Source organism: Narcine bancroftii, chromosome 5 (assembly GCF_036971445.1).
Source record: "Narcine bancroftii isolate sNarBan1 chromosome 5, sNarBan1.hap1, whole genome shotgun sequence".
In the NCBI taxonomy this organism is placed as follows: domain Eukaryota; kingdom Metazoa; phylum Chordata; class Chondrichthyes; order Torpediniformes; family Narcinidae; genus Narcine; species Narcine bancroftii.
In genome coordinates, this window is record NC_091473.1 from 139,223,068 (window position 1) to 139,242,706 (window position 19,639).

The 19,639-nt window shown below is 41.9% G+C and overlaps 1 protein-coding gene across 10 annotated transcripts in view; it reads left to right on the top strand.

The window, feature by feature from the left end:
• The window catches only part of hfm1 (helicase for meiosis 1), a 197,843-nt gene that overhangs the window by 165,114 nt on the left and 13,090 nt on the right, over positions 1-19,639 (top strand). For 9 of the 10 annotated variants that reach the window (XM_069939173.1, XM_069939172.1, XM_069939175.1 and 6 more), the window contains 2 exons: positions 1,077-1,316; positions 7,886-7,925. In XM_069939173.1, the coding sequence (XP_069795274.1) occupies positions 1,077-1,316; positions 7,886-7,925 (280 nt within the window). The remainder of the gene's footprint in view (positions 1-1,076; positions 1,317-7,885; positions 7,926-19,639) is intronic. The other variant, XM_069939178.1, reaches the window with a different exon arrangement.

The window sequence follows — 19,639 nt, forward strand, 5'->3', positions numbered from 1 at the left end:
CTCCCCTGCTCTCAGGGGGAAGAGTCTACTTACATCTAGTCTATCTATTCCCTTCATAATTTTAAACACCTCTATCAAATCCCCTCTCCACCGTCTACATTCCAATGAATAAAGTCCTAACCTCTTCAATCTTTCTCTGTACTCTAGGTATTTTAAGCCAGGCAACATCCTTGTAAATCTTCTCTACACCCTCTCCACCTTATCTATATCCTTCCTATAATTTGGAGATCAGAACTAAACACAATACTCCAATCCTGGCCTCACCAATGCCTTAAACAGTCGCAGCATCACTTCCCAGCTCCTATACGCTATGCTATGATTTATGAAGGCTAACATACCAAATACCTTCTTAACCACTCTGTCAACATGGGAATCCACTTTCAAGGAACGCTGCACCATAACTCCAAGATCTCTTTGTTCTTGTGCAATCCCCAATGTCCTCTCCTTTACTACTCTGTGCAATGCAAAGGTTGCCTATGGTCTTTTTTATCAATATCCTATCTATACCATGGTAAATTGTAGATTCTACAATGTCACACTCCACCACAATTGGGCTAGATTATATGACGCATTTCTACTTCCAGGGTGTCTGGCCTCCATCTCAACCATTTTCAGTTTTTGACCTTGTTCTTGCCCTTTCCTGGGGTCAAATCCAGACCACACCAGCTTGTATTTCTGCAGCAGATGCTGCAAACCAAATTAATCACATCTCTGGATTGAAGCAATGATAAAAGAGTCTCAAGGGATGTATATTGGTGATATAGACATAATATAGTTGCATGATCAAAGAAGAATAAAAGTTTTCTATGTATTTAAGCTGTTTCCTCTTCAAAAATTGATTTGTTGCAAATGACCCTAACTAATAAAACTAAACATATCTTTTCCACAATTCTTTCATCTTGTCTGCCACATATCTGCAAATATTTAAAGCTAAATTTGGAACTTAGGTCAGACAAGCTTTCATGCAAATTCATTCTTGCTAAATGGTCCTTCTGATCAAACAAACAGATCAAGATGTAAAATAATTATCCATTTATTAATTTTATGTTGATGTTGAAATCATTTTTGTTTGTTAGGAAAATATTCCTTGACTTCGTCAAATCACAGTTCGACTGTGATTCAGCCATGCCAAAATTTGTCAGGGGTTTTCAACTATAACTTCACTGACGGAAATGAAAGTGGCTACTGGTCAGCAGAAGGCATAAATGTGACTTTTGACCTTGGAGATGATTTATGGGGTGACTTTGATGATGAGAAACTAGTACAAGCTAGCAATTTGGTCAGTTCAGAGGAAGCCAACATTAATTACCAAAAAGGTAAAAACCCACACCTGGAAATTTGTCTGTGCAATACCAGTAAAATAGTGTGTTGATGTTGAAAATAGTGCTATTTTGGAATGAAACAATTTTGCACACTTCTCTAATTTTCTTGACACTAGTCAAAACCATTGTATGTCTAGTTTTGGGTGAGATTTCCTGTTAACTAGCACTGTTTCAATGCCATCATACCCATCTAAATAACATGAACAGTAACATGAATCTAAAAATCAATAACATTTTCAACCACATTGGTTTAAAAAATTATATTCACGGAAGAAAAAATGTTTCCCAATATAGTGTAACGTTTGCATTACACGGGCGTGGAGAAAAATGACTCACACATCAAATCCTTGAAATCGAGACTGGTTGCACTGGCTGTCACATTTATATGGTCTTCAGATGCTGACGTCAGGGCACTATGTCATCGGAGCCTGGCCATAGTTCCTGCTACAGTTCACTATCTTCTTGCTGGGCAGGAGGTCACCTGGGACATTGGCCAGTGTCACTCCAGGTCCGCGCGGTTGCCCATCTTCGTGTGTGGGCCACAACATGACACCCCCTCCCCCCGCAGAACCAGCGATCAGGCTGTTGTCCATTGATTTGGGCGGTCTACCCCTGTGTCATGGGGGAGGAGTGGGGGAGGTTGCAGTCCAGATATGACAACTTCAGGTGGTTGACGGTTAAGGTCTCCTCCTTACCACCGACGTCGAAGACTAAAGTGGAGCCATTGTCCCTGATGACTCTGTAAGGTCCCTCATAGGGTCATTGTAGGGGAAGCTGGTGTGCACCCCTTCGCACAAACACATATTAACAAGTTTTTAAGTCCCTGGGGATTTTATGTTTGGGCTGGTTGTGTGGTTAGAGTTCTTGCAGGACTAGGGACCCCAGTTTTCTCCACAGGTTCTCAAGGGTAGCTTGCGGAGTCTTCCAGGCATTCATCAGGAGGCAGGAACTCTCCTAGAACGATTAAAGGTGTGCCATAGACCATCTCCACTGCCGAGGCATTGAAATCTTCCTTCGGCATGGTGCAAATCCCCAGCAGGACCCAAATTGGGACTCTTGAGCTGGGCCATCAAGGCTGCCTTCAGATGCCTGTGAAACTGCTCCACCAACCCATTGGCCTGAGGGTGGTATTCCATGGTGTGGTGGAGCTGTGTCCCCAGGAAGTTAGCCAGCGCCTCCTCTTGGTGCTGATGGCAGGTGAGTCAAAGGATATTACTTGGGACAATTAATCTTCGAACAGGCTAAAGGGGGTTATAATCGCGGTCTTGGGGAGATCCTGGTGAACTGGGATTTGGTGGTATCCCCAGATGTGGTCCACCTTGGAAAACACCTGTGCCCCATGCAGGTTGGCAGTGAAGTTTTGAATGTGGGGCACGGGATATCAGTTGGGTATGGTGGCCTCTTTGAGGTGGCGGTAGGTGCCACATGCCCCCCCCCACAGGTGTTGGCGCCATGTGGAGGGGGAGTGGTCCAGGGACTTTCAGAGTCCCACACTATCCCTAGCTCCTCCATTTTCTTAACTCCTCCTTCACGAGGCTGAGCTTTTCAGGAAAGAGCCAGTGTGGCCTGGAGAGGAGCGGAGGGCCCTCAGTCAGAATGTGATGCCTTGTCCTGTGATTTGACTTGGCTGCAAGAACTGTGGCACCACTATTGAGGGGAACTCTGCCAGGATGTGAGCAAACTTGTTGTTATAGAGTTAAGATGTTGGGGGAGGGCGGGTAGTTTGGCTTCCCCAAAGGTAGAGTTTGAAAGTTCTGGCATGCACCAAGTGCCATCCCTTGAAGTCTACGAGCAGGCAGTGGGCCTGAAGGAAGTCAGCTCTCAGGAGCGGTTGAGCCACTGCTGCAAGGATGAGTCCATGTAAACTGGCTGTTGCTGAACTGAAGGGGAATGGTGTGGGTACCAAAATTTCAGATTGAGGAACTGCTAGCTGCCCTCAGTGCTGTGCCCTACTTGCCCTTGCATTTGTCGAGGCCTGCAAAGGCAGGACACTTATCTCGATGCTGGTGTCTACCAGGAAGCACTCACCCGACAAGGAGTCCAAAACAGAGGAGGCTTTCACGTGGGCCAAATGCCACATGCATCAACAATGGTTGGCTAGGACATTTCCTGGAAATTTACAGGGTGGGTGGCATCAATGGGCCTTCTCACCCCATCGCTGATGATAGTAGCAGAATTGTCTGCCTCTCCTCTGGTCTTGGTTTCGCAGTCAACTATTTGTGCAGCTTGCTGATGTTGTCTATGATGGCGCTGGTATCCTTCTTCGCTCTCTAGAGCATGTCATTCTGGGCCACAACCCTCTAGGGGCCAGTGAATTCTTATTCCATGAGCAAGAGTCAGATATCCTCAGGCAGGTGCTCCAGGGGGGGTGTGGCAAGATGCGTAGAACCAAGTTGTGGGTTCTGTCTCTCCATGGAAGAACTGATTAATAACCGAGTTATATAAACTATTTAAAAGTTAAAAAGTTCATTAGATGTATTATTAAGCATTTGGGCTGCAAGAAATGAAGGAATGAAGAAAGGAAAAGGTCAGAAGCAGAAGAAATTAGTTATTAAAGTTGTTGGAAAAGTGAAAAATCTGGGCCTACTGAGCAGGATAAGCACCAGGATCAATTATTTTAGTGGGAGGGGACTTTAATTGTTGTTTAGATCCTTTGTTGGATAAATCTCCAAAGACTTCAAAGAGAACTAAAATGGCAAAGAGAATTATTGAGGTAATGAAGGATTTAAATTTGGTGGAAATATGGAGAAAATTGAATCCTACTGAAAAAGATTGCTCCTTTTGTTTGGCACGGCATAATTAATTTCTAGAATTGATTTATTTTTAGTTTCAGCTCCATTGCAAGGTAGATTTATACAAGCAGAGTACAAAAGTAGAATTTTGTCTGATCACTCATTGTTGTTGGTTTCTTGTTTGGACACTGAGAAGGTAGGAAATATTTATCGTTGGAGGTTTAATGAGATGTTATTAAAAAGACCTGAGTTTATTAAATATATTAGGGAACAAATTACTTTTTATTTACAAATGAATCAAGATTCAGTTCAGAGTTTTATGGGATGCTTTAAAAGTATATTTGAGACGTCAAATCATTGAGGAAGTTCAGATGATGTAGTTAGTAGAGGGAGGGAAGGATTGGGGGGATATTATCATTACTACTATTTTTTTAATATATTTTTTTCCTTTTTTATATATTTGTATCTTGTATTTTCCTTTTTTGTAATATTTTGTAAAATTCTTAAATAAAATTTTCCATAAAAAAAGGCAGGTACTCCAGAAAGATCTGCTCGAAGAGCAGGTAAGGCTTGTGTCCTCCAATCCATCTAAGTGCAGCAACTGGGCAGTGCGCTCATGCTGGGAGTGTCCGAAAGTGCAGGTTAACAGCTCTTTGAGGGCCACTTATTTGCCTTGCTCCGGAGGCTGTGTAGGAAGTCTACAACCCTTGCCACTGTGTCTTGACCAAGTGCGCTCATGATGCAGAAGTAACGGGTGTCCTTGGCGATGATATGTCGAAGCTGGAACTGAGCCTTGACCTGCTAAAACCACACGTATGACTGTGACACCCATAACGTTGGGATCCTGAGTGAGACCACATTGATGGTCGCTGGTTCCACTTTATCTGTCATTTTCGGGTCCAACTGCCGGGCATGAAGAAGAATGACACACATCAAAACCTTGAGGTTGAGTCTGGTTTACGGCATTGGCTGTTACGTTTATATGGGCCCCCATGTGCTGACGTCAGGGCACTGTGTCATCAGAGCGTCAGCCAGGGATTGGCCAGCATACCCTCCACAGTTCCCTGTCTTCCTGCCATGCGGGAAGTCTCCTGGGATGGTGGACAGTGTCACCTCTAGGTCTGTGCGGTTGTTGCGTTCGTCGGGCATTTTTTGAACTGGTCCACATCTCTGTGCTTGGGCCGCTACAATGGGATATTAAAAAATAACATTGTTTGAAGGCCAAATCACACTAAACTTTTATTCATAGTTGAACTGCTACACACACACTGTAGATTACTCATATTGAGTGTAGTGTGGATTGTGGAGGGTCACGTGGCCTCTCCACCTGGAACCTAGTCAGAGGTTGCATCACCTGCCAATCAAAGTTGGACTCTGCCCACCCATTAGTGCGCACCTCTCCAATGGTCTCTTTAATCACCTAGTGATTGTCCGGGCCAGACCCTTGAACTTTCTGTACAATAAAGCCCACCGTGTGCAGTAGATTGGCCTCTTTTGCTCTTCGGCCTTGAGATGAGCCCTGTTGTGAACAATGCTGGAGAAGTCATTGGTAAGGTATGCATTACAGAGGGATTGGGGGTGTAGTATTCTGTTGTAGTTGTAGATAGCATCTGAGCTGATACACTGCAGTCACGAAGCATCCTTGAAGATGGGAAGCATTGAGAGAGACCCTCCATGGAACTCTCTGTGAAGAGAGTAGGAGAACTTCTTAAGGGTATACAGTCTTTGAATAGAGTTAAACACAGTGTGGTCAGGCACAATTCCAATGCTATCTACAAGTTTGCCAATGATACCACAGTTGTCAGCAGAATCACATACGGCAATGAAGAAGCATACAAGAGGGAGATAGATCAGCTTGTTGAATGGCGCAACGACAACAACCTTGTGCTCAATGTTAGCAAAAACAAGGAGATGATTGTGGACTTCAGAGGAAGTCAGGGGAAAATGAACCAGTCTTCTTCGAGGGCTCAGTCATGGAGAGGGTCAAGAACTTCAAATTCCTGGATGTCAACATCTCTGAGGATCTATCCTGGAGTCTCCATGTTGATGCAATCACAAAGAAGGCTCACCAGTGGCTATACTTTTTGAGATGTCTGAGAAGATTCAGTATGTCATCAAAAACTCTCGTAAACTTCTACAGGTGTACTGTGGAGAGCATTCTGGCTGGTTGCATCACTGCCTGGTATGGAGGTACCAACTCTCAGGACAAGAATAAACTCCAGAGGGTTGTTAACTCAGCTTGCGACATCACTGGCACCAGACTTCACTCCTTTGAGGACATCTACATGAGGCAGCATCTTAAAAAAGCAACCTCTATCCTCAAAGAACCCCCCACTATCCAAGCCACTCCCTTTTCATTCTGCTACCATTAGGAAAAAGGTACAGGAGCCTAAAAATGAGCACTCAATGGCACAAGGACAGATTCATCCCCACTACCATCAGATTTCTGAATAATTAATAAAGCAAAGGCCCTGCCTTACTTTTTGTACACTACTATTTTTATTTTTTTTTATTTATAGTAATGTTGTAAGATGGTTATAACATGAATGTTTGCACCATGATACTGCCACAAAACACTAACTTTCATGCAATAAATTCTGATTCTGTACAAGAGAGGCTGCAGATGCTGCAATTATAGTGCAATACACAAAAGCACTGGAGAAACTCAGCAGGCCATGCAGCAAAGCATCCATTTTACACCAACATTTCTATCTCAAGGAGTTTGGCCTGCAAAATTTATTCCTGCCAGCATTGTACTAAAATAGATATTCATCTACTTTTGACTGTTTAGGAAGTTGTAATGCATGACGATACCATCTTTGAAACATTTTCATTTTCACTCTGCCATGTTATTATGTAACTATGAAAAACTTAATGACTTATTCCTTGATTTAGAGAAGGGATATGTTCTGGAAAACAAACTTCAAAAAGGGAAACCAGAGATGTGCAATCCAGTGATCATTGAGGAATCCGAGGTGGAAAGAGTGAGCAAAGTAAAGTTCTTGGGAGTTACTATGTTGGAGGTTCCTTCTTGGACCTTACACACTAATGGTATCAAGAAGAAAGCACATCAGTGCCTTTACTTCCTCAGAAGTTTGGTATGACATCGAAAACCCTGGCAAATTTCTACAGATGTGTAGTGGAAAGTGTGCTGACCGGCTGTATCATGGTCTTGTATAGTGACACCAATATCCCTGAGTGTAAAGCCCTCCAAAAGGAAGTGGATGCATCCCAAGACATTGACAGGCAAAACCCTCCCCACTATCGAAAACATCTATATGGAGTGCAGCCATCAAAGATCCACACCACCCACCAATGAATTCAGACTCATTTAAGGACTCTTATTCTTTGTGATTTTTTTTCTCTCTATATTGCACAATCAGTTTGTTTATATTTCTTTATTTGTTTACGTGTATATGTATCTTCTTGAGTACAGTTTTTGCACTGCCAATAAGTAGTATTTCTGTCTCACCCACAGAAAAAAGAATCTCAGGCTTGTATGTGATGTACTCTGATAATCAATCAATCTGAACTTTGATTCAGGCAAGAATGCGGTGTACAACACATGGCAACAAGAACAAAAATTGTAAAGTAACCCACAGAGTCAACGATGTTATCGCAAAAATTTGTAGATTAATTATTTGTAAATGAAAGATTGCTCACATTGCTTTATAAGTTAGCTGTAGAATGTTTAGTTTCATGTTGGGCCATGTTTGAATGTTTTACCTTGCTGATCCTCAAAATTTTTAGTCGTAAAGCATTTGTTAATTGATTGTATAAGTGAGTTGATCTTTGAATCATTTTTATTTTGCACATATTCAACTTTTACAGAAATGGACCAGAATCAAAGAGTAAACAGTGGACTCAATCGGTAAGATAGCCTGTTGATTAGTTAAGTTTTAAATTTATTTGTCACCAAATAGCTAGAATAATGAGAAGGGTTCTTCTGCAAGCAGACTAGCAAGTTATATCTAATATTTCTTTCAGCCATGTTAAAAGCAAAATTAGAGAATAGGATTGAATGAAAAGAAAAATAAATTAGCTCCAAGCAAAAGCAACATGATAGAGCTATTATGGGATTCATTCAAGAGCCAGTGACTGCAGGGACAAAACTGTCTTTAAGCCTGTTGTTGCATGCTTTCAAATTCTTAACCCTTCTCCCTGATGAAATGAGGGAGACGCGAGTGTGTCTGATGTTGTGATGTTTTCTTCAGTATGTTGGCTGTCTCTCCTGGGCAGTAGGAGATGTGGATGGAGTCCATGAAGGGAAGTTTGTTTTATGTTCTGAATTGCATCACTGTCTTCTGTAGCATCCTATCTAATCTGGATTTCCCATCCCACACGGTGATGCATCCAACAAATATGTAGTTTAAAGAGTTCCGATTAATAATTCGAGAGTGATGAGAAGCTAACTAATTATGATGGTCACAATAGCTCGACAGGAATTAGGTATTGAGAAAAGGGGTAATTAACTTGTTCCACCAAGTGTGCTTTCAATGGTACACCTGTAAAGGGCAGGTGCAAAGGCCTAGATCTTGAAATTTTGGAGTGAGTTTGCTGGAGAAGATAATATTGAAGACAGAGCAGTTATCCATGAACAGTCTGATATAGGCATCCTCAGTATCGATTTTCCAGAGCCAAATGGAGAGTTAAATAGATGGCATCTGCTATTGGTCTGTTTGGCTGTTATTCAAATTGAAGTGGATCTTGGCTGGCTGGTAGATATTAGCCATGACCAGACTCTCATAGAACTTCATGATGATGGATATCAAAGTCACCAATTCAGTTGTCATTTAGGCCTGTTATTATGCTTTCAACACTGTTAATTATGTTGGCTTTCTTGAATGAATGGAAGATGTGCCTGTTGAAGTGAGTGATTAAAGATATCTATGAATACATCTATCTGTTGATCCACGCAGGCACTCAGGGCTTTTACTTATTTTGGCTTGTATATGGCTGCAAATCTACAATAAGATGATTGGTTCCTAAAAATCTTCTGAGATGTTCGAGCATGCCTCATAATTCAAGAACAATGAGGGATGGACATTAAATGCAGTGATCCCCACAATCTGTGAAGAAGCTGACTGGATCAAGAGAGGTCAGGTGACTTGAAGAGCAGCTGCAGTTAGAATTTAATAAGGGGTGAGGCAGCAGCAAGAAGCTAATTGGAAGAAGAAGCTGATTGGATCAAGAGAGCTCAGGTGACCTGAGGAGTGACAGCAGTTAAAGTTTCAAAAAGGGGGTGAGGCAGCATCTAGAAGCTGATGGAGGAAAAAAAGCTGAGTATCATTAGTAAAATGAGGGACTGTGTGGCAGAGTGGTCATGATTGGAGTGGTAAGGCTTTGGCTCCACAGGCTTGGATGTGACCTGTTGAGGAATAGTAGGAAATGAAAGGGCCACACTTTTCAACGAATAAAAATGAATCAGCAGGTATGCACAGGTAATGGCAGATTTGAGATGTTCTTAGACAGATGGGGGTTACGTTCCAATAAACCCATCTTAATAGGGAAAAAACATTATTCACAAAAGAATACTGAGCCATCATAGCCTAGCCTAGGAGTCTCCAAAGTTGTCAATATTGACCTTCAGGGGTTGATGGAACCTTTTGTGGGTTGTTAACACCGAGAAGAATAAATAACATGGGGGGGGGGGGTCAATTTAAAATAGCACCTCCCCCACACCAGCTGGCACTTCAAGTGTCACTGTCACATTTCCCTCTCATCGTGCATGCGCCAGCCAGCTTCACATGGCCTGTGGACCTTGGGATGCTGCATTTAACAGCTAAGTGCCCTTTCTGGCCCCTAAATGGAGGACAAATTAATGTCCATCTCTAGGTGGCGCCAGATGGAGGACAGAATTTTCAAAAGCTGGACTGTCTGGCCTAAAGCCGGACATCTGGCCATCCTACCCAGTGGTTCCCCCATCCAGCCCTTCCCTCTTCCCCCCCCCCCCTCAGCTGCCCACCCCCTCCCACCCCAGTCAAGTACCAGGATTTCATGCCTGAGGGTTGATGAGGGACCATGTAGGAGGGTAGATGGGTGGCAGTTATGAGAGGCAAAGAGAATAGGCAGGCAGTGTAGGGCACCCCTGTGGCTGTTCCCTCGATAACAAGTGTACAATTTTGGATACTCTTGGGAGGGATGACCTACCAGGCACAAGTCAAGGTGATCCAGTCTCTGGCACAGAGTCTAGTCCTGTGGCTAAGAAGAGAAGGGAGGATTCCATAGTTAGGGGGACAGATAAGAGCCTCTATGGAAGAGATCGAGTATCCCAGATGGAATGTTCCCTCCCTCGTGCCAGGATCGAAGATATCTCCGATCGAGTTCACAGCATTCTCAGGAGGGAGGGTGAGCAGCCAGATGTTAGATCCCATATAGTGACCAACGACATGGTCAGTAAGGTGAAGAGAGTTCAGGGAGTTAGGCGTGAGGTTGAAGGACAATTCCTCCAGGGTTGTGATCTCAGGATTACTACCTGTGCCACGTGCTAGTGAGGATAGAAATAGGAGGATAAGCAACTTAACATGTGGCTAAAGACATGATGCAGGAGGGAGGGCTTCAAGTTTCTGGCTCTCTTTCAGGGAAGGTGGGACCTGTTCTGATGGGATAATTTGCATCTGAACTGGAGGGGGACTAATATCCTTGCTTGATTGTTTACTAGTGCTGCTCTCATGGGTTTAAACTAAATTTACAGGGGAATGGGAACCAGCATGCCAGAGCAAATAGAGGAGTGAGGAGGGAAAGGATGATGTGAAAATTGCATGCACCATTGGAAGTCAACAGGTTGTACTTCGTGGAAATTTTGTAAAGTACATCTATTTCAAAGCAAAGAGTATTGTAGGAAAGGCAGACGAGTTTAGAGCGTGGATTGGCACATGGAATTATGCAACAGATTTGATATTAATATTTGATTGTTATATTTTGTACTTGAATATTATTATGTGTATAGAAAACTTTTAAATAAAATAAAATTTTCAAAAAAAGGTGAAATTTTGAGAGTACAGAGTTTATATGTTCCTGTCAGGATTAAAGGCAAGGTTTTCAAGGGATATTGGGGATCTAGTTCAGAAGAATAGAGAGGTGTATAGCAGGTATAGGCAACAATGAGCAAATGTGGTGCAGTACTTGAGGAATAAAAATACACAAAAAACCTCAAGAAAGAAATCAGGAAGGAAAAAAAAGAAATGAGGTTGCTTGGGCAGTCAATGTGAAAGAAAATCCTAAGGGTTTCTACCTGTATATTAGGTACGAAAGGATAGTAAGGGACAAAACTGGTCCCCTTGAGGATCAGAGTGGTTGGCTTTATATGGAGCCAAAAGAGATGGGGGAAGATCTTAAATGTTTTTTTTCATCAGTATTCACTCAGGAAACAGACACAGTAGTGGGAAGTAAAGAAAACAAGCTGTGAGGTCATGGAACCTATACTGATTAAAGGCGAGGAAATGTTTCCTGTCTTGTAAAGTAAATAAGGGTGGATAAATCCCCAGGGTTTGACAAGATATTCCCTCGGACCTTGAGGGAGGCTAGTGTAGAAACTGCAGGAGCTCTGGCAAAAATATTTAAAATCTCCTTAGCCATGAATGTGGTGCCAGAGGATTGGAGGGTAGGTCTCATTGTTCTATTGCTTTAAAAAAAGGCTCCAAAAGTAACCCTAGAAATTAAAAGCTATTGAGCTTGACGTCAGTGTAGGTAAATTATTGGAAGGTGTTCTAAGAGATTGGATATACAGGTATTTGGATAGCCATAGACTGATTAGGGATGCCAACCTTTGCAGGTGGTAAGTCGTGTTTAACCAATCTTTTCAAGTTTTTCGAGGCGGTTACCAAGAAAGTTGATGAAGGAAAGGCTGTTGACTTTAGTAAAGCCTTTGACAAGGTCCCACATGGGAGGTTAGTCAGGAATGTTCAGATGCTAGGTATTCATGGTGATATAGTGAACTAGTGACGTGCCTCAGGAATCGCTGTTGTTTGTCATCTATAACAATAATCTGGATGATAATATGGTAATTTGGATCAGCAAGTTGCAGATCTCACTAAGATCGGAGGCATTGTGTTGTCAGTAGCTAGGAAGTGTACAGCGGTCACATTGAAGTCCGACTCCCAACTAAATATTACACCTTAGAATACGGAAATGCAGAGTTATATTCCCCTGGAGAAAATTACATACAGTTTGAAGAAGAAATATGGCACATTTGTTAGGGTATGGCAACCCGATCTGCAGCACATTGGAGCACAGATGTAATTATACCCCTTTTAGATAAAGTGAATACAGTCATGCCAGTAGTGGAAGGCTTGAGATCATTGAAGTGGGTTGTGGCGCAGGCGACATGCTCTGCTACTTTGTTCCTTATTCTTTTATTTTAGATTTCTTTGGCTCATTAGGGTTCTCCAAATGTTCTTAAGCTCTGTTTTTGACTTTAATGATATTTTCTTTGTATTTATTTAATTTATGTTTTTTTTCTTTTTTGCATTGGGGTACAGGAAGTAGGAGAGAGGGGTTGCCGATAAAATAGACAGTATGATATACACTTGATGGAAAAAATGTATTGTTTTATTTGGATTTATGAGTCTTTGAGAATCAAAAATAGAAAATTCAAAAAATGATTGGAGGCATTGTGGAGAGTGAAGAAGGTTTTCAAAGTTTGCAGAGGGATTTGGACCAGATGGAAAAATGGCATTTGGAATTTAATGCAGACATGTTGTGAGATGTATTTTGAAAAGGCAAACCAAGAAAGGACATACATGGTAAATGGTAGAGCATGGAGGAGGGTGGTGAACAGAGGGATCTGGGAACACAGACACATGATTCCCTGAAAGTGGTAGGGTTGTTAAAAAAGAGCTTTTGGCATAGAACATAGAACATTAACAGCACAGTACAGGCCCTTCGTCCCTCAATGTTGTGTTGATCTATATATATATCTACCAAAAAAATTAAAACCCTACCACCTTGTAACCCTCTATTTTTCTTTCATCCATGTCTAAGAATCTATTAAATGCCCCTAATGTTTCAGCTTCCACCACCTCCCCTGGCAATGCATTCCAGCCACTCACAACTCTCTTTGTTTAAAAGAAACTTACCCATGATATCTCCCCTAAAGTTTTATCCCTTCTGTTATGAGCCCAAAGGACCCCAAAACCCAGCAGCAATAGACGTTCACCAAGACAAGTAGTTACTTAAACAAAAGTTGTTTTTAATTATCTTCAAACATAAAAACAGAATAAAACTAACTTACCTTTATTAACTAACCCAAATTAACCCCCTTCTAATTCTAAGTGCACATGTATGTAATGTGTGTGTAAATTTAAGAAAAGTTCTTTGGTTCACAGTTCAATCTCACTTTTCCTTCTTCATGTTCTCTGATTGTAGGCAATTCTTATACTGTGCACAGATTTTAACATGTATAAAGTTCATTAGGCTTTGGTGCTCGAAAGGTAAATTATTACCACTCAGGAAGGTTCTTGTAGGGTTTGCAGAGAGAGATTTGTTGTTCCAGGATTTCCACAACTGAGGTACCATCATTAGTCACATCAATGTCTCACTAATGAAACTTGGCTCATTAGGGTTCTCCAAATGGTAACCTCTTTCTTTCAGGCCACCACAGTGTTCCTTTCTGTTCCGATTATTCCAAGAGAAACACCAGACAGATAGTACTGCCAACCATCTGCCACTCTGGAGCTTTCTGTTTCCCACCAGCTTCTCCTAGCTTGTTTCAGCCTTGATTGTTCAGTCTCTCAGTGTCACACACACTAGCCAAGAGAGCTTGTTCTCTCTCACTCTAGCTCTCTTGCGCTCTCACGCTCTCGCGCTCTCTCCATAGATCCTGCAATGTTACTAGATATGAATTCTTCAGTATTTCAAATAAGATCTGTCTTAAAATGTGTGTATGTATGTAAACTACTAATCTTACCAAATTCCTCCCAATATTTATCCATTACACTTTGTACAGGTGTCCTCTGGTGTTTGCTTATCCCTGCTCTGGACTCTGGCCAGAGTTAACATCAGAAGAGATCTAACCGAGAGGCATTAGGGCAATTGCAGTGGAGACGGGGGGGAAAAAACAAATTTGTTCAGCATGGGAGGGTGGGGACCAGGTCCCATACCTGCCATGGACCTCCTCCATCTGCTGCGCCGTCAAACTTTTCACTCCTTCTGACGTTTTAGATAAATGTGCTAATAGCACGTAGAGATGAAACCACTTGATTTATTTTGTGACACCCCCTCTGATTGCCTTGCCTGGTGTGGTCGGAAACTCCCTAGTGATGCTAATGCTTTGAGTGGAGGGGTGGTATAATAACTGAATTTGGGGGGGTATGATCAGCAAATGCCCTCATGATGCCAGCCATGGCATCTTATCTATGCCTCTCAGAATCTTGTAGTCCTCAATTAAGTCCTCTCATCCTTCAATCCAATAAGAAAAGTCCTACCTCTCTATCCTTGCTTCATAAGACTTATTTTTCAATCCAGGGAACATCCTGGTAAATCTCCTCTGCACCCTCTGCATAGCTTCCACATCCTTCCTATAATGAGGTGACAGGAACTGAACATCATACTCTAAGTGTGGTCTCACTAGAGATTTGTTGAGTTGCAAAGTGACCTCTAGAGACAAGAACTCAATTCCCCAACTAATGCAGCCACATTGATCTGCTGGACAGTTTAGATCATCCTTCCTATAAGGGGGTTTGACAGGGTCAATCTTTAGATGTTTTCACTAGTAGGAGAATCTCCAACAAGGGGGCATAACTAGAAAATATTGGGCTAGTTCTCTAACACTGAGACAGCAGAAATTACTGTGCCTTGAAAGTCATGGAGGACAGATCATGAGATATATTTAAGGTGGAGATGGATAAATGTTTGAATGGTTGAGGAATTGAAGCTTATGGGGAATAGACATAGTAAAGGAGCACATCATCCTTGAGGGGCCAAGTAGCATTTGGCATTCTCGAACCAAACAGCATCAATATCGATCTCCAATTTCCATTCATGCCTTCCCCTGGTCTCTCCCTTTCCCTCTGTCTCCCTTTCCTTTCTTTCTCCTTTCAAAGAACTACCTTTTATAACCCTCTGTTCTCTCCACCTATCTCTTCCCAGCTCATTCCTCTTCTATCCTGCCACCCATATCTACCTATGAACTCTTACCTACTAGCTTGTGTACCTCCACCTTCCCACCACCCCAACCTTTTACTTCAGGCATTAGCCTGATTCCAATACTCTTGAAGAAAGGCTCAGGCTTGAAACATTGACTGCTTTTTACTTCCTATGGATGTTGGCATTGACTATCTCAAACCGGCAGAGAAAACAGTTTTTTGAAGCAGCTCTTGTGCCAGCCATTTTTGTGGAATTCAGAGCAAAGCATGCTCTGTGAATGACTGGTCCTTTTTGATGGATTAATCTGTGCTAGGAGTGTCTTTTTTGGAACCAAAGTGCTTCATTTTGATTGTAACTAGCAGTGAAGATCACATCCATCCAGTTGGTGCAAGCCCCAGCCGCAGGAGTGGATGGTGCAGCACTAGCAGAAGCACAGAAAGAGGACAGTGAAATACCAGCAGACCGAACCTGGAAGCTTCATGGAGGCTGCCCAGTTCGAATCTCGCCATCAAAAGGACCAGGAGTGTTATGACCACAGCTCATGTGAATGGACATTTCTTCAAAGGCAACGCAAGGAGAATCCATGAGTCTGTAGCAGACACAATTCTAGTCTTCCCACAGTTCAACATTAATTCTGGGCCTTCGCTTCAACACTGAATTTGAAAGACTGAACTTTGAAGTAATTTTCTAGATTTTAGCCTGGACTGTAATGGTTTTGGTGTATGATACAGACACCAAAGTTATGTCTCTGTTATTTGGGAATCTTGCATCTCTAAGTATAACTTAGAGATGCAAGATTCAAATTACAAAAGAGACTTTATTTACTGATGTCTTCCACCATCTCAGGAAACTATTAACACACATTCATATGCATATGCTCCAAAGTGGTGCACTACAGTTACAACTGTTTAGAGTCCAGAGGACCCCAAAACCAAACAGCAATAGAAATTCACCAAGACAAATCGTAACTTAAACAAAAGTTGTTTTTAATTTTCTTTAAACATAAAAACAGGATAAAACTTAACCCCCTTCTAATTCTAAGCATATGCATATGTAATATGTATATGTTCAGAAAAGTTCTTTGATTCACAGTCCAATCTCACTTCTCACTCCTCCAAATTCAGCGGTATCAGGCAATTATTATACTGAGCACAGAATTTAACATTTATGAATTTCTTTATTTCAGGAGAAACAGTCTAGCCAGCCATTTCCTCTTGTAAGGACTACAAGGGTTTTGAACAGGCTGAACTCAACTCACAACCTGTCTTGAAAATAAGGTTTTCTAGCCTGCCAGCTTGCCATGTTGCAGCCTCAAAACCATCGTAGAACTCAGTTCTCATTCTCATTCTCCCTCTCTCAAATCTTGTTCTCTCTCTCTATCAAATCCTGTTTGTCCTCTCTCTCTCTCCATGGCCTAGTGTAGATAAAGATCATGAGTTTTTCCATCTCGTCTGTGATGCCAACACCCTCTGTAGGTCTCATTGGGGGATCTTCAGTTGGAACACTATGGAATTTGCCCAGTCAGTTGGCTCAATCACTCTGGCAATGACTTGCATCCTTTCCATGTCCTTTAGCTCTTGCTCCAGCTTCTTCTTAAGGTCTAGTGGTACTTTCCTTGGAGCATGGATGACTGGTTTGCAGTTTGGATCTATGGTGTAATGATATTCAAAGCATCCATCTGAATTATTAAAGCATTCCAGGCACATGGTCATGAGCTCAGCCTTGTTTGTGACTGGAGGTCGGTTCTCCAATGGAATGCCTCTGTTGATCCTTTTGGATATCTTCATCTGGATCTCATAATTGACAGAGATCCAGTGTAATTCCTGGCAGCTATCCGGACCTAGAATTGCTAATCTATCTGCATCTACCACATAAAATGTGCAGAGGATATTCTTTTCCTTAAGCCAGCCATTGATTTTGGCCTTCCCTAGCTGCTTGATCATGGGTCCACTATAAGCTGTTAATGTGAGATTTGCTGTTTCCAAGGCACCGTCTTTTGGATACCCTTTTATAATGTTCTCTGGGGGATATCTTGTGGTAGAGTCTGAGTGGAAAGACTTTGCTTTGTGATCCAGTGTCCAGCTTCACCTTTAGATTAAATATCATAGGCTTGCTCTGGATTGACTTCTGTATTTGGATCCTTGTGTGCAACAGAGTCTTTCATCTCACCCAACATCTTGTGAAGTTGAATGGATTCCCTGTCCAGTGTCTGGGTGTTGGAGTCCTCATTGTTGTTCCCTTTTATGTGGTGGATATTCTTCTTGTCTTTTTTCTTCACTGATATTATTATTTTCTTCATGCCATACTTGCACATCTTTGCCCAGTGATTTGCTTTACCACAGGCCCTACATTCAGAACCATATGTAGGACATTTGTTTGGTCTTGTGGGTTTGCACTTTTCTGATTGAGTTCTTTATAGCATCAACCCTACCTTCTCTTTGCAGTGGGTCTGCATAGTGTTAGGTCTGCTTTGTTCATGAATGAGTGAGTCAGACACCAGACTGAGTCGAAATCAAGGTTCTTTGTTCTTTATTGCCGGATTGTAACACTTGCAACTAACAGTGTTAGTTGGAGAAGGCGCATTCTGCCGATATCAGCAAGTGGTGTTTTTTTTATACCTCAGGATACGTACTTAGTAAATTATCATACCATTACATTGTCCAATGAATAAACTGTTGCTACCCTTCTCTGTTAGTCTGCTGCACATCATTCTTGTTAGTGCCAAGCTTATCTTGAGTGGTCAAGGTCACATCTGCATTCTGTTACTCCTTAGTACTGGGTGACTCCTTCTCCGGTCCCATCTCATGATGTTTTTACCTTACAATAGATAGGGACTTCATTTGCATCCTCGTGGCTTCGAAGGCTCTGCCTGTGTCTATGGCTTCGGCCAGCTTCAAGCTATCCTTCCCTATAAAAGAATTCTGCACTTCGGGATGAGCACTCCCCCATATTAGTTGGTCAATTAATCTTTCCTGTATATCCTTAAATCTGCATTTTACAGCAACAATTTTTAGTCTAGAGAGGAAGTTATCAACAGTTTCATCAGTCTCTTGCAGTCTTGAAATTCATAGTGTTTAATTCTATGATTAGACCTTCATTCAAGGTGAGAAGCAAACTTTGCAAATATCTGCTCTGGATCATTTTTCTCCACGTCTGTAAGCTCCCAGCTATTAAATAAGTCACAGCCTCATTCCCCTGTTCAGAAAAGTAAATAACTGACCTTCTCTGCCGCTGCATTTTAAAAATAGCTTTTGAATGCTAAATTGTACTACTGCTGAAACGTTTTAAACAATTCAACAATGTCTTCAGCCTCACAGCCCATTACTGGGTGTTCTGCTGTAGCTCCAGCCATTTCTTCAGTAATGTTTTTTCTCTTCCTCCCCTTTGTATTTCAGTGACTTACAATCAATTGTATGGCAGCCACCATGTTATGTCACGTGTTACTTGGGAGTCTTAAATAATGTAGAGATGCAAGATTCAAATAACAAAAGAGACTTTACTTACTGATGTCTCTCACCATCTCAGGAAACTGTTCGCACATATTCATATACTTACACTTCACAAATAAAAGTAGTGTTTTAAAATTAAACACTGTCTGGTTCATTGTCTATTGCTGCTCATTACGTGTGGTTTGTAACAGATTTCAAACCAGTAATCCATGTGCTTGTCTTGTTAGAGAGTCCAGAGGACCCCAAAAACCAGCAGCATTAGATATGCACCACAACACAAGGGGGTACTGAAACAAAAGTAGTTTTTAATTATATTTGAACAAGAAAACAGAATTAAACTTTAACTTATTACTTAATCCCCCCTCTCATACTAAGCACAGGTATGTGTAAGGTGTATTTAAGATTAGAAAAGTTCTTGTGCACAGTAGTTAGCTTTAACAAAGTTCACCAGTCTTTGGTGCTTAACAGGTAAATGGTTACCACTCAGGAAGGTTCTTGTTGGTCTTCAGAGAGAGATTCCTTTTCGTTCCAGGACATCTGCACATGATTCCTGTTTAATCAGTCTTGCTGATGAAACTTGCCCCCTTCAGGGTTCTCCAGATGATCCTCCTTCTTTCAGGTCACCTTTCAGACAAGCAGTCTTCTCCCTTGACCAGGCAGTCTTCCAAACGTTTGCCAGCTTTGTCCTTCTGGAACTGATTTCTGGCTCCTTTCTCTCTGTTTCACACCCTCCCTCTCTGAGAGCAAAATTGTTCTGTCTCCATGTAAAAATCACATGCTCTCACAGGCAAGCAGTATGCTGCAACTTTGTTGCTCTTTTTGCAAAAAGCACTCTGCAAAAGTCCTGCAAATGTTCTGTGTTTTAAAATATTCGTGTGCAACCTGCTTTAATAATCCTTCCCAAAACCCCTCTAAATACTCTGTCACACTCCAGAATTGTGCTGGACTCAACGGGTTCCTTTCAGTTTAGTGGCTTAGCAGCCACAGATAGGCTTTTTCCACTGAGGGGGATAGACAGAGTAAATGTAGATAATCTTTTTCCACTGAGGGT